We start from the raw sequence: 15,507 nt of genomic DNA, 5'->3' as shown, positions 1-15,507 counted from the left end.
GGCATTTCTATTCCTACTATTGCAGCTTTCGGCGTTCTGAGGTTGAAAACATGGAATCGGCAAAAAGAGTTTTAGACCTGTTTTCCCGTCACAGCCCCCATAATATCACAGCAGATCTATAGGAGACTTCTTCCCCAGCCCCCCAATCTTAATGTCACAGCAGATCTATAGGTGACATCGGGGCCCCCAATCATAATATCACAGGGGATCTATAGTAGACCTCTTCTACAGCTCCCTAATAACACTGTCACAGCAGATCTATAGGAGACTTCTTCCCCAGCCCCCCAATCTTAATGTCACAGCAGATCTATAGGTGACATCGGGGCCCCCAATCATAATATCACAGGGGATCTGTAGTAGACCTCTTCTACAGCTCCCTAATAACACTGTCACAGCAGATCTATAGGAGACTTCTTCCCCAGCCCCCCATCTTAATGTGACAGTAGAGCTATAGGTGACATCAGGGCCCCCAATCATAATATCACAGGGGATCTGTAGTAGACCTCTTCTACAGCTCCCTAATAACACTGTCACAGCAGATCTATAGGAGACTTCTTCCCCAGCCCCCCAATCTTAATGTGACAGCAGATCTATAGGTGACATCGGGGCCCCCAATCATAATATCACAGGGGATCTATAGTAGACCTCTTCTACAGCTCCCTAATAACACTGTCACAGCAGATCTATAGGAGACTTCTTCCCCAGCCCCCCAATCATAATGTCACATCATATCTATAGGAGACCTCTGGCCCCCCTGATCATAATGTCATAGCTGATCTATAGGGGACCTCTTCTTCAGCCCCCTGATCATAGTGTCACAGCGTATCTATAGGAGACATCTTCTCTGGCCCCCTGATGATAATGTCACAGCGGATCTATAAGAGGACTTCTTGCCCACCTGATCATAATATCACAGCGGATCTATACGTGACCTCTTCGACAGCCCCCTGATCATAACCTCACAGCGGATCTACAGTTGACCTCTTCTACAGCCCCCTGATAATAACAACGGAAACTATAGGAGACTTCTTCCCTAGCCCCCTGATCATAATGTCACCGCAGTTCTATAGTAGACCTCTTCTCTGGCCCCCTGATGATAATGTCACAGCAGATCTATAGGAGACCTCTGGCCCCCCGATCATAATGTCACAGCGGATCTATAGGAGACCTCTGGCCCCCCCGATCATAATGTCACAGCGGATCTATAGGAGACCTCTTCTCTGGCCCCCTGATGATAATGTCACAGCAGATCTATAGAAGACCTTCTTCAGCCCCCTGATCATAGTGTCACAACGGATCTATAGGAGACCTCTTCTCTGACCCCCTGATCATAACGTCACAGCGGATCTATAGGAGACCTCTGGCCCCCTGATCATAACGTCACAGCGGATCTATAGGAGACCTCTGGCCCCCCGATCATAATGTCACAGCGGATCTATAGGAGACCTCTTCTCTGGCCCCCTGATGATAATGTCACAGCACATCTATAGAAGACCTCTTCTTCAGCCCCCTGATCATAGTGTCACAACGGATCTATAGGAGACCTCTTCTCTGACCCCCTGATCATAACGTCACAGCGGATCTATAGGAGACCTCTGGCCCCCTGATCATAACGTCACAGCGGATCTATAGGAGACCTCTGGCCCCCTGATCATAACGTCACAGCGGATCTATAGGAGACCTCTGGCCCCCTGATCATAATGTCACCGTAGATCTATTCTAGAGCCCCCTGATGATAATTTCACAGCAAATCTATAGGAGACATCTTCTCTAGCCCCCTGATCATAATGTCACAGTTGATCTATAGGAGACCTCTGGCCCCCTGATGATGTCACAGCGGATCTATAGGCGACCTCTTCTCTGGCCTACTGATCATAATGTCACAGCGGATCTATAGGAGACATCTGGCCCCCTGATCATAATATCACAGCAGATCTATAGGGGACTTCTGCCCCCCTGATCATAATATCACAGCAGATCTATATTAGACCTCTTCTACAGCCCCCTGATATAAGCGTCAAAGCGGATCTATAGTAGACCTCTTCCCCTGATCATAACGTCACAGCAGATCTATAGGGGAACTGCCCCCTGATCATAATGCACATCAGATCTATAGGAGACCTCTTCTCTTGCCTCCTGATCATGATTTCACAGCGGATCTATAGGAGACCTCTGGCCCCCTGATCATAATGTCACCGTAGATCTATTCAAGAGCCCCCTGATGATAATGTCACAGCGGATCTATAGGAGACCTCTTCTCTAGCCCCTGATCATAATGTCACAGTTGATCTATAGGGGACCTGCAGCCCCCTGATCATAATGTCACAGCGGATCTATAGGAGACCTCTGGCTTCCCCGATCATAATGTCACAGCGGATCTATAGGAGACCTCTTCTCTGGCCCCCTGATCATAATGTCACAGCAGATCTATAGAAAATCTCTTCTACAGCCCCCTGATAACGTCACAACGGATCTATAGGAGACCTCTTCTCTAGCCCCCTGATCATAATGTCACAGTTGAACCTGCAGCCCCCTGATCATAATGTCACAGCGGATCTATAGGAGACCTCTTCTCTAGCCCCCTGATCACAATGTCACAGTGGATCTATAGGAGACCTCTGGCCCCCTGATGATGTCACAGCGGATCTATATGCGACCTCTTCTTTGGCCCCCTGATCATAATGTCACGGCTTATCTATAGGGGACTTCTGCCCCCCTGATCATAATATCACAGCAGATCTATAGTAGACCTCTTCTACAGCCCCCTGATATAAGCGTCAAAGTGGATCTATAGTAGACCTCTTCTCTGGCTCCCTGATCATAAAGTCACAGCAGATCTATAGGGGAACTCCAGCCCCCTGATCATAATGCACATCAGATCTATAGGAGACCTCTTCTTTAGCCCCCTGATCACAATGTCACAGCGGGTCTATAGGCGACCTCTTCGCGGGCCTACTGATCATAATGTCACAGTGGATCTATAGGCGACCTCTTCTCTGGCCCCCCTAATCATAATGTCACGGCTGATCTATAGGGGACTTCTGCCCCCCTGATCATATCATCACAGCAGATCTATAGTAGACCTCTTCTACAACCCCCTGATATAAGCGTCAAAGCCGATCTATAGTAGACCTCTTCTCTGGCTCCCTGATCATAAAGTCACAGCAGATCTATAGGGGAACTGCCCCCTGATCATAATGCACATCAGATCTATAGGAGACCTCTTCTTTAGCCCCCTGATAATGCCACAGCGGATCTATAGGAAACCTCTTCTCTGGCCCCTGATCATAATGTCACACAGCGGATCTATAGGAGACCTCTGGCCCCCTGATCATAATGTCACACAGCAGATCTATAGGAGACCTTCTCTGGCCCCTGATCATAATGTCACACAGCGGATCTATAGGAGACCTCTGGCCCCTGATCATAATGTCACACAGCAGATCTATAGGAGACCTCTGGCCCCTGATCATAATGTCACACAGCAGATCTATAGGAGACCTCTGGCCCTCGGATCATAATGTCACACAGCAGATCTATAGGAGACCTCTGGCCCCCTGATCATAATGTCTCACAGCAGATCTATAGGAGACCTCTTCTCTGGCCCCCCGATCATAATGTCTCACAGCAGATCTATAGGAGACCTCTGGCCCCTGATCATAATGTCACACAGCAGATCTATAGGAGACCTCTGGCCCCTGATCATAATGTCACACAGCAGATCTATAGGAGACCTCTGGCCCCTGATCATAATGTCACACAGCGGATCTATAGGAGACCTCTGGCCCCTGATCATAATGTCACACAGCGGATCTATAGGAGACCTCTGGCCCTCGGATCATAATGTCACACAGCAGATCTATAGGAGACCTCTGGCCCTCGGATCATAATGTCACACAGCAGATCTATAGGAGACCTTCTCTGGCCCCTGATCATAATGTCACACAGCAGATCTATAGGAGACCTTCTCTGGCCCCTGATCATAATGTCACACAGCAGATCTATAGGAGACCTCTGGCCCCTGATCATAATGTCACACAGCAGATCTATAGGAGACCTTCTCTGGCCCCTGATCATAATGTCACACAGCAGATCTATAGGAGACCTTCTCTGGCCCCTGATCATAATGTCACACAGCAGATCTATAGGAGACCTTCTCTGGCCCCTGATCATAATGTCACACAGCAGATCTATAGGAGACCTTCTCTGGCCCCTGATCATAATGTCACACAGCAGATCTATAGGAGACCTCTGGCCCCTGATCATAATGTCACACAGCAGATCTATAGGAGACCTCTGGCCCCTGATCATAATGTCACACAGCAGATCTATAGGAGACCTTCTCTGAACGCCCCAGTAATAGTCACTGCGGGTTACTGGACTTTGTGGCTGCTAGACTCGGGTGGGTATTGCTGTCATATGTCACTGGGATGTGGAAGAGCATTCTGCTCAGTGGGGGCCACATCTGGGACCCCTAAGCTGCACAGGGAGCGTTGCAGGGCTGATGATCGCTCTGAATGCTCGCTTCTCTCTGACGTAGACGACGATCGGGGAGTTTCTGGGAGAGAACAACCGCTTTAACAGGGAGGTGATGTACGCCTACGTGGACCAGCTGGACTTCTGCGACAAGGACTTCGTATCTGCGCTGCGCCTCTTCCTCGAAGGCTTCCGTCTGCCGGGAGAAGCCCAGAAAATTGACCGACTAATGGAGAAATTTGCCGCAAGATATCTGGAGTGTAATCAGGGGTAAGTTGGTGTAAGTCATGTGATCAGGGGTAGATATGGGGTCCCTTCATCCCAGCAGTCACATGATGGGGGCCCCATAAGCGCTGAGCCATGTTTCCTTTCCCACAGACAGACGCTCTTCGCCAGTGCGGACACTGCCTACGTCCTGGCCTATTCCATCATCATGCTGACTACGGATCTGCACAGCCCACAGGTGGGGGTCATCTGCTGCAGCCTCCCGTCCCTTCTCTGCCTTGACCACTGAGCTGACTATCATTTTTCACAGGTCAAGAATAAAATGACAAAGGAACAATATATTAAAATGAACCGTGGTATTAATGACAGCAAGGACCTTCCCGAGGAGTATCTGTCCGCCATCTTTGATGAGATTGAAGATAAGAAGATTGCGATGAAGGAGACAAAGGAGCATACGATTACCAACAAATCCGCTAAGCCAAGTTAGTGATCAATATAATACCTTATTCAGTGCTGCCTCTGTGGTTGAGGGGGCGGGGCTGTGACTACCTCTCAGACATGATGTACAGACAGGTTGTCAGCAGTATTAGATGGGGACGGGGGGCTCTGACAACCTCTCGGGTAGGATATAGGGGCTGGTCGGCAGTAATAATGCGGCGGGGCTCTGACAACCTCTCGGGTAGGATATAGGGGCTGGTCGGTAGTAGTAGTGGGGCGGGGCTCTGACAACCTCTTGGGTAGAATATAGGGGCTGGTCGGCAGTAATAATGCGGCGGGGCTCTGACAACCTCTTGGGTAGGATATAGGAGCTGGTCAGTAGTGGTAGTGGGGCTCTGACAACCTCTCGGGTAGGATATAGGGGCTATTCGGTAGTAGTGGGGCGGGGCTCTGACAACCTCTCCGGTAAGATATAGGGGCTGGTCAGAGCCCCGCCCCACTACTACTGCCGACCAGCCCCTATATCCTACCCAAGAGGTTGTCTGAGCCCCTTCCCACTACTACTGCCGACAACCTCTTGGGTAGGATATAGGGGCTGGTCGGCAGTAGTAGTGGGGCGGGGCTCTGACAACCTCTTGGGTAGAATATAGGGGCTGGTCAGTAGTGGTAGTGGGGCGGGGCTCTGACAACCTTTTGGGTAGGATATATAGGGGCTGGTCGGCAGTAGTAGTGGGGCGGGGCTCTGACAACCTTTTGGGTAGGATATATAGGGGCTGGTCAGTAGTGGTGGTGGGGCGGGGCTCTGACAACCTTTTGGGTAGGATATATAGGGGCTGGTCAGTAGTGGTGGTGGGGCGGGGCTCTGACAACCTTTTGGGTAGGATATATAGGGGCTGGTCGGCAGTAGTAGTGGGGCGGGGCTCTGACAACGTCTTGGGTAGAATATAGGGGCTGGTCAGTAGTGGTAGTGGGGCGGGGCTCTGACAACCTCTTGGGTAGAATATAGGGGCTGGTCAGTAGTGGTAGTGGGGCGGGGCTCTGACAACCTTTTGGGTAGGATATATAGGGGCTGGTCGGCAGTAGTAGTGGGGCGGGGCTCTGACAACCTTTTGGGTAGGATATATTTGGGGCTGGTCAGTAGTGGTGGTGGGGCGGGGCTCTGACAACCTTTTGGGTAGGATATATAGGGGCTGGTCAGTAGTGGTGGTGGGGCGGGGCTCTGACAACCTTTTGGGTAGGATATATAGGGGCTGGTCGGCAGTAGTAGTGGGGCGGGGCTCTGACAACGTCTTGGGTAGGATATATAGGGGCTGGTCAGTAGTGGTGGTGGGGCGGGGCTCTGACAACCTTTTGGGTAGGATATATAGGGGCTGGTCGGCAGTAGTAGTGGGGCGGGGCTCTGACAACCTCTTGGGTAGAATATAGGGGCTGGTCAGTAGTGGTGGTGGGGCGGGGCTCTGACAACCTTTTGGGTAGGATATATAGGGGCTGGTCGGCAGTAGTAGTGGGCCGGGGCTCTGACAACCTTTTGGGTAGGATATAGGGGCTGGTCAGTAGTGGTGGTGGGGCGGGGCTCTGACAACCTTTTGGGTAGGATATATAGGGGCTGGTCGGCAGTAGTAGTGGGGCGGGGCTCTGACAACTTCTTGGGTAGGATATATAGGGGCTGGTCAGTAGTGGTGGTGGGGCGGGGCTCTGACAACCTTTTGGGTAGGATATATAGGGGCTGGTCGGCAGTAGTAGTGGGCCGGGGCTCTGACAACCTTTTGGGTAGGATATAGGGGCTGGTCAGTAGTGGTAGTGGGGCGGGGCTCTGACAACCTTTTGGGTAGGATATAGGGGCTGGTCGGTAGTGGGGCGGGGCTCTGACAGCCTTTTGGGTAGGATATATAGGGGCTGGTCTGCAGTAGAAGTGGGGCGGGGCTCTGACAACCTTTTGGGTAGGATATATAGGGGCTGGTAGGCAGTAGTAGTGGGGCGGGGCTCTGACAACCTTTCGGTGTAAGGTGTGCCTCTCCTTTTGTTCTAATTTTCAGGTGCGGCAAATGAGAAGGAGCGTCGCTTGTTATACAACATGGAAATGGAGCAGATGGCAAAAACAGCCAAGGCACTTATGGAAGCTGTGAGTCATGCCAAGGCATCGTTCACCAGTGCCACCCACCTGGAGCATGTCAGACCCATGTTTAAGGTAAGTGGGGTCTCGATGTGTATCAGCAGGCGAGTAGGACTTGTGCTAATATCTGACGGTCTCCGCAGCTCGTGTGGACGCCGCTCCTGGCGGCTTACAGCATCGGCCTCCAGGACTGCGATGATAATGATGTCACCAATCTGTGTTTGGAGGGCATCCGCTGTGCCATCAGGATCTCCTGTATCTTTGGCATGCAGGTGAGTGGACGGGCACCTCTGGGGTAAAGTATTACTCCCTACGCACTGCCTTCTAGTGGTCATGTATGGGATGACTGGTTGGCGTTGGGGGGGGGGGGGGGTGGTTACTGCTGTAGCCGTTTAGTTTCCTGCACCTGACTTGGTTTCCCTTTCTCTGGGAAGCTGGAGCGAGACGCGTACGTGCAGGCCCTGGCGCGCTTCTCCCTGCTGACCGCCAGCTCCAGCATCACAGAAATGAAGCAGAAGAATATTGACACCATCAAGACTCTCATCACTGTGGCACATACTGATGGCAACTATCTTGGTAACTCCTGGCATGAGGTGAGTACTTCTCCTCTGATGGGGGGGCAGCTCTCTTCTCATGGAAAGGGGGGGGGGGGGGGGTGGCTTCCGCCCTTGAGCGTGTCTCTTCTCATGGGGTGGGGACGTCCGCCCTTGAGCGTCTCTCTTCTCATGGGGGTGGGGACGTCCGCCCTTGAGCGGCTCTCTTCTCATGGGGGTGGGGACGTCCGCCCTTGAGCGGCTCTCTTCTCATGGGGGTGGGGACGTCCGCCCTTGAGCGGCTCTCTTCTCATGGGGGTGGGGACGTCCGCCCTTGAGCGGCTCTCTTCTCATGGGGGTGGGGACGTCCGCCCTTGAGCGGCTCTCTTCTCATGGGGGTGGGGACGTCCGCCCTTGAGCGGCTCTCTTCTCATGGGGGTGGGGACGTCCGCCCTTGAGCGGCTCTCTTCTCATGGGGGTGGGGACGTCCGCCCTTGAGCGGCTCTCTTCTCATGGGGGTGGGGACGTCCGCCCTTGAGCGGCTCTCTTCTCATGGGGGTGGGGACGTCCGCCCTTGAGCGGCTCTCTTCTCATGGGGGTGGGGACGTCCGCCCTTGAGCGGCTCTCTTCTCATGGGGGTGGGGACGTCCGCCCTTGAGCGGCTCTCTTCTCATGGGGGTGGGGACGTCCGCCCTTGAGCGGCTCTCTTCTCATGGGGGTGGGGACGTCCGCCCTTGAGCGGCTCTCTTCTCATGGGGGTGGGGACGTCCGCCCTTGAGCGGCTCTCTTCTCATGGGGGTGGGGACGTCCGCCCTTGAGCGGCTCTCTTCTCATGGAGGTGGGGACGTCCACCCCTGAACGGCTCTTTTCTTATGCGGGGGAGTAGGGGGACGTCCGCCCTTGAGCGGCTCTCTTTTCATGCGGGGTTTGGGACGTCCGCCCTTGAGCGGCTCTCTTTTCATGCGGGGTTTGGGATGTCCGCCCTTGAGCAGCTCCTCTGTGTCTCCACCATCTTAGGTCCTGAAGTGCATCAGTCAGTTAGAACTGGCTCAGCTGATTGGGACAGGAGTTAAAACGCGCTACATCTCGGGGGGCGGCGGACGAGAACGAGAATACATCGTGAAGAGCTACACCACTGGAGGGGATGAGTTCATGGGCCTGGGACTAGGTAAGCTTTCCTCCATGGTCCCCAGAGAGGGGTAGGCCTGTTATGCTGAATGATTCTCACACCTTATTTACTTTAGGTACTTTGGTGGGCGGTGGGGCGGACAAGAAGCAAATAGCGAGCATCCAAGAGTCTGTGGGAGAGACCAGCTCACAGAGTGTTGTCGTCGCTGTGGACCGGTGAGGATATTTTATATTTACTGTATACTTTTCGCTATCAGTGGGGCAGATACCATATATCTCCTATAATCTCCTCTCGTTACTATCAGTGGAGCGGATACGTTATATCTCCTTTATACTCCTCTCGTTACTCTCAGTGGGGAGGATACCATATATCTCCCATATACTCCTCTCCTTACTCTCAGTGGGGAGGATGCCATATATCTCCCGTATACTCCTCTCTTTACTATCAGTGGGGAGGATAGCATATATCTCCTGTATACTCCTCTCGTTACTCTCAGTAGGGCGGATACCATATATCTCCCATATACTCCTCATTACTATCAGTGGGGCGGATACCGTATATCTCCCATATACTCCTCTTGTTACTCTCAGTGGGGCGGATACCATATATCCCTCGTATACTCCTCTCGTTACTATCAGTGGGGCGGATACCATATATCCCCCGTATACTCCTCTCGTTACTATCAGTGGGGAGGATACCATATATCTTCTGTATACTCCTCCCGTTACTCTCAGTAAGGCGGATACCATATATCTCGCATATACTCCTTTCTTTACTATCAGTGGGGAGGATACCATATATCTCCTGTATACTCCTCTCGTTACTCTCAGTAGGGCGGATACCATATATCTCCCATATACTCCTCTCAGTACTATCAGTGGGGAGGATACCATATATCTCCTGTATACTTCCCTCGTTACTCTCAGTGGGGAGGATACCATTATATCTCCCGTATACTCCTCTTGTTACTCTCAGTGGGGAGGATACCATATATCTCCTGTATACTCCTCCCGTTACTCTCAGTAAGGCGGATACCATATATCTCCCATATACTCCCCTCATTACTATCAGTGGGGCGGATACCATATATCTCCTGTATACTCCTCCCGTTACTCTCAGTAAGGCGGATACCATATATCTCCCATATACTCCTTTCTTTACTATCAGTGGGGGGGATACCATATATCTCCCGTATACTCCTCTCTTTACTATCAGTGGGGCGGATACCATATATCTCCTGTATACTCCTCTCGTTACCCATATGTCTCCCGTATACTCCTCTTGTTACTCTCAGTGGGGAGGATACCATATATCCCCCGTATACTCCTCCCGTTACTATCAGTGGGGCTGATACCATATATCTGCTGTATACTCCTCCCGTTACTATCAGTGGGGCGGATACCATATTTCTCCCGTATACTCCTCTCTTTACTATCAGATGGGCGGATACCATATATCTCCCGTATACTCCTCTCGTTACTCTGTGGGGAGGATACCATATATCCCCCGTATACTCCTCTCGTTACTATCAGTGGGTCGGATACCATATATCTCCTGTATACTCCTCCCGTTACTCTCAGTAAGGCGGATACCATATATCTCCCATATACTCCTTTCTTTACTATCAGTGCGGCGGATACCATATATCTCCCGTATACTCCTCTCGTTACTCTCAGTGGGGAGGATACCATATATCTCCCGTATACTCCTCTCTTTACTATCAGTGGGGTGGATACCATATATCTCCCGTATACTCCTCTCATTACTCTGTGGGGAGGATGCCATATATCTCCCGTATACTCCTTTCTTTACTATCAGTGGGGAGGATGCCATATATCTCCCGTATACTCCTCTCGTTACTCTCAGTAAGGCGGATACCATATATCTCCCATATACTCCTTTCTTTACTATCAGTGGGGCGGATACCATATATCTCCCGTATACTCCTCTCGTTACTCTCAGTGGGGAGGATGCCATATATCTCCCGTATACTCCTCTCTTTACTATCAGTGGGGCGGATGCCATATATCTCCCGTATACTCCTCTCGTTACTCTCAGTAGGGCTGATAGCATATATCTCCCATATACTCCTCTTGTTACTCTCAGTGGGGAGGATACCATATATCTCCCTTATACTCCTCTTGTTACTCTCAGTGGGGAGGATACATCCCCCGTATACTCCTCTCGTTACTATCAGTGGGGAGGATACCATATATCTCCTGTATACTCCTCCCGTTACCCTCAGTAAGGCGGATACCATATATCTCCCATATACTCCTCTCATTACTATCAATGGGGAGGATACCATATATCTCCTGTATACTTCCCTCGTTACTCTCAGTGGGGAGGATACCATATATCTCCCGTATACTCCTCTTGTTACTCTCAGTGGGGAGGATACCATATATCCCCCGTATACTCCTTTCGTTACTATCAGTGGGGAGGATACCATATATCTCCTGTATACTCCTCCCGTTACTCTCAGTAAGGCGGATACCATATATCTCCCATATACTCCTCTCATTACTATCAGTGGGGAGGATACCATATATCTCCCGTATACTCCTCTCATTACTATCAGTGGGGTGGATACCATATATCTCCTGTATACTCCTCTCATTACTATCAGTGGGGAGGATACCATATATCTCCCGTATATTCCTCTGTTTACTATCAGTGGGGCGGATACCATTTATCTCCCGTATACTCCTCCCGTTACTCTCAGTAAGGCGGATACCATATATCTCCTGTATACTCCTCTCATTACGATCAGTGGGGTGGATTCCATATATCTCCTGTATACTTCCCTGGTTACTCTCAGTGGGGAGGATACCATATATCTCCCGTATACTCCTCTTGTTACTCTCAGTGGGTAGGATACCATATATATCCTGTATACTCCCCTCGTTACTATCAGTGGGGAGGATACCATATATCTCCTGTATACTCCCCTCGTTACTCTCAGTGGGGCGGATACCATATATCCCCCGTATACTCCTCTCGTTACTATCAGTGGGACGGATACCATATATCTCCTGTATACTCCTCCCGTTACTCTCAGTAAGGCGAATACCATATATCTCCCATATACTCCTTTCTTTACTATCAGTGGGGCGGATACCGTATATCCCCGTATACTCCTCTCGTTACTATCAGTGGGGCGGATACCATATATCTTCTGTATACTCCTCCCGTTACTCAGTAAGGCGGATACCATATATCTCCTGTATACTCCTCTCTTTACTATCAGTGGGACGGATACCATATATCTCCCGTATACTCCTCTTGTTACTCTGTGGGGTGGATACCGTATATCCCCCGTATACTCCTCTCGTTACTATCAGTGGGGCGGATACCATATATCTTCTGTATACTCCTCCCGTTACTCAGTAAGGCGGATACCATATATCTCCTGTATACTCCTCTCTTTACTATCAGTGGGGCGGATACCATATATCTCCCGTATACTCCTCTTGTTACTCTCAGTGGGGTGGATACCGTATATCCCCCGTATACTCCTCTCGTTACTCTCAGTGGGGCGGATACCATAAATCTCCTGTATATCACAGTTGGGCTCCCCCCCCCATCCCGTAGAGGTGGGTTGGATGATGGGTGTCCCCATGCTTCTTGGGAGTAATGTGCTTTATCTGTCCCGGCAGGATCTTCACCGGCTCCACGCGGCTGGATGGATACGCTATAGGTAGGTGTTGGCACTTAGTGTGGGGGTCTCCGGTGTGCGTGGGGTCTGCTTCCTCCTCTGCTTTGTCTTGCAGTTGACTTTGTGCGCTGGTTGTGTGCGGTGTCTATGGATGAACTGGCCTCAATCCACCAACCCCGTATGTTCAGCCTGCAGAAGATTGTGGAGATCTCCTACTACAATATGAACCGCATCCGGCTGCAGTGGTCAAGGATATGGCAAGTGATCGGCGACCACTTCAACAAGGTGACCGAAATACTGGGAGTCTCTGCCTTGGATTTCGCTATCTGTTCTGCATTTAGTCTAGTGGTGCCGCATCTACTGAGGGGGTCTCCGTCTAGTGGTGCTGCATCTACTGAGGGGGTCTCCGTCTAGTGGTGCCGCATCTACTGAGGGGGTCTCTGTCTAGTGGTGCTGCATCTACTGAGGGGGTCTCCGTCTAGTGGTGCCGCATCTACTGAGGGGGTCTCTGTCTAGTGGTGCTGCATCTACTGAGGGGGTCTCTGTCTAGTGGTGCCGCATCTACTGAGGGGGTCTCTGTCTAGTGGTGCCGCATCTACTGAGGGGGTCTCTGTCTAGTGGTGCTGCATCTACTGAGGGGGTCTCTGTCTAGTGGTGCTGCATCTACTGAGGGGGTCTCTGTCTAGTGGTGCTGCATCTACTGAGGGGGTCTCTGTCTAGTGGTGCCGCATCTACTGAGGGGGTCTCTGTCTAGTGGTGCCGCATCTACTGAGGGGGTCTCCGTCTAGTGGTGCCGCATCTACTGAGGGGGTCTCCGTCTAGTGGTGCCGCATCTACTGAGGGGGTCTCCGTCTAGTGGTGCCGCATCTACTGAGGGGGTCTCCGTCTAGTGGTGCCGCATCTACTGAGGGGGTCTCCGTCTAGTGGTGCCGCATCTACTGAGGGGGTCTCCGTCTAGTGGTGCCGCATCTACTGAGGGGGTCTCTACCAGGACAAGTGTGATCAGATCTCACTGCCGCCTTTCAATAGCAGATACTCCTGTTGGGGGTCCGTGCATTCTTTTCCCACCTTTTCTTCGGAGAGGCAGACGCTTGCTAGTGTCAGTCTCCTTGAGGCGGCCTCTACTGGGGAAGAGGCTGAGGAGTGGAAGCACTAGACATGAAAGTCCTCAGACCTGCGGTTCATGATACTCGACCCTGTGAAGTAGCTGCCTCTCCTGTAATATTGGGAGTCGTGGACTTGTGTTCAGTCGCCATGCAGGCATTGGTGTGGTGGCATGTAGCCGTGTGCCCGGGGCCTGCTGGCCACCACCTTGTCTGCGGAAGCAGGATGCGTTTTAGGGACCCTCGTCCTCATTCTGACTGGTGCTGGCTTGTTGGACTTGTGCCAGCAGTGTTGGGCCGGTTTCTCTTCTGTGCGCTGTTGCTTGCATGGCCTGCGTAGCGCACCAGCATGCTGCTTTTGTTTTCAATACACACGGAAACTGAACATGCTGCAAGTTAGGGGGGGGGGGGTTGCACAAATATAATGCGCGCCAAATATGCTCACGCGAACAAACCCGTTGGAAATCAGTGGGTTCCATTCACCGCGTACGACACATGCAGAATACGTAGCGCAAATTGCTTGGTGTGACTAGGCCCTCGGTCTCTGTGTCCCCCCCGGCAGGTCGGCTGTAACCCTAATGAAGATGTGGCCATATTTGCTGTGGATTCTCTCAGACAATTATCCATGAAGTTTTTGGAAAAAGATGAATTGGCCAATTTCCGCTTCCAGAAGGATTTCTTGCGTCCTTTTGAGCACATTATGAAGAAAAACCGGTAAGAGCTTTGGGTGTCATTAGGATTGTTGCGTCTGACAGCACAGTATCCAATTGTCAATCTACAGCCATTTTTGAATGAGTATCCCCACCCGACTGCAGGCCCAATGAGCTGAAGCTGCAGAAGGCTGGATCCCCGCAGTGCTGCGAGTAGTGGGGGCTCAGCAGATCTTTATCCAGCTGGTACTTGGGGGTGTTGGTGGTGGCTGTGGCTGAGGGTCAGTGGATCTCTGTGGGGCTGTGATTGGGGGGGGGGGGGGGGCAGTGGATCCCCTTGGGGTGTGACCAGGGGAGGCTGGGTCATTGGATTCCTGTGGGGCAGTGGATCCCTATGGGTCTGTGACTGGGGGGGGAGGGGGCAGTGGATCTCTGTGGGGCTGTGATTGGGGGGGGGGGGGGGGGCAGTGGATCCCCTTGGGGTGTGACCAGGGGAGGCTGGGTCATTGGATTCCTGTGGGGCAGTGGATCCCTATGGGTCTGTGACTGGGGGGGGGGGGGCAGTGGATCCCCTTGGGGCTGTGACCAGGGGGGGGGGGGGCTGGGTCTTGGATTCCTGTGGGGCTGTGACTGGGGGGAAGGGGGTCAGTGGATCTCTGTGGGTCGGGCTAGAACACTGGTCTTTAATACAAGCCGATAAGTGAGATGCTGAGTGGTCCAATTCTTGCTGTATTTCCAGGTCTCCCACTATCCGGGACATGGTGATCCGCTGCCTGACGCAGATGGTCAATATGCAGGCTGGGAACATCCGCTCTGGGTGGAAAAACATTTTTGCAGTATTTTATCAGTCGGCTTCTGACACAAATGGGAACCTGGTGGAGCTGACGTTCCAGACGGTGAATCACATAGTCAGTAAGTAGTCGGCCTGCCCGTGTCCGTGTAGATCTATCTGTAGGACCCCTGTGGGCTCACGGCCATCTCTCTCCTCAGCCAATGTTTTCCAGCACCATTTCCCGGCGGCCATTGACTCTTTCCAGGACGCTGTGAAGTGTTTGTCGGAGTTTGCTTGTAACTCAGCTTTCCCAGACACCAGCATGGAGGCCATTAGACTCATCCGCTACTGTGCAAAGTACGTGTCGGACAAGCCTCAGGTGGGTGATGTTGCGAACCCTTGTCTTCTAT

General features: G+C 51.9%; 1 protein-coding gene across 1 annotated transcript in view; it reads left to right on the top strand.

Annotated features, from left to right (window-relative positions):
• ARFGEF2 (ADP ribosylation factor guanine nucleotide exchange factor 2) overlaps window positions 1-15,507 on the top strand; it is a 52,469-nt gene that overhangs the window by 21,454 nt on the left and 15,508 nt on the right. The window contains exons 16-28 of the mRNA XM_066586468.1: window positions 4,541-4,746; window positions 4,855-4,939; window positions 5,012-5,183; window positions 7,176-7,327; window positions 7,396-7,524; window positions 7,687-7,845; window positions 8,803-8,953; window positions 9,030-9,129; window positions 12,574-12,614; window positions 12,688-12,857; window positions 14,238-14,389; window positions 15,065-15,237; window positions 15,316-15,476. Coding sequence (XP_066442565.1) covers window positions 4,541-4,746; window positions 4,855-4,939; window positions 5,012-5,183; window positions 7,176-7,327; window positions 7,396-7,524; window positions 7,687-7,845; window positions 8,803-8,953; window positions 9,030-9,129; window positions 12,574-12,614; window positions 12,688-12,857; window positions 14,238-14,389; window positions 15,065-15,237; window positions 15,316-15,476 — 1,851 coding nt within the window. The remainder of the gene's footprint in view (window positions 1-4,540; window positions 4,747-4,854; window positions 4,940-5,011; window positions 5,184-7,175; window positions 7,328-7,395; window positions 7,525-7,686; window positions 7,846-8,802; window positions 8,954-9,029; window positions 9,130-12,573; window positions 12,615-12,687; window positions 12,858-14,237; window positions 14,390-15,064; window positions 15,238-15,315; window positions 15,477-15,507) is intronic.

This window comes from Eleutherodactylus coqui, chromosome 13, assembly GCF_035609145.1.
Source record: "Eleutherodactylus coqui strain aEleCoq1 chromosome 13, aEleCoq1.hap1, whole genome shotgun sequence".
Classification (NCBI taxonomy): domain Eukaryota; kingdom Metazoa; phylum Chordata; class Amphibia; order Anura; family Eleutherodactylidae; genus Eleutherodactylus; species Eleutherodactylus coqui.
Note: the sequence above shows the minus strand (reverse complement) of the source record. Positions and strands in the feature narration are given on the sequence as shown.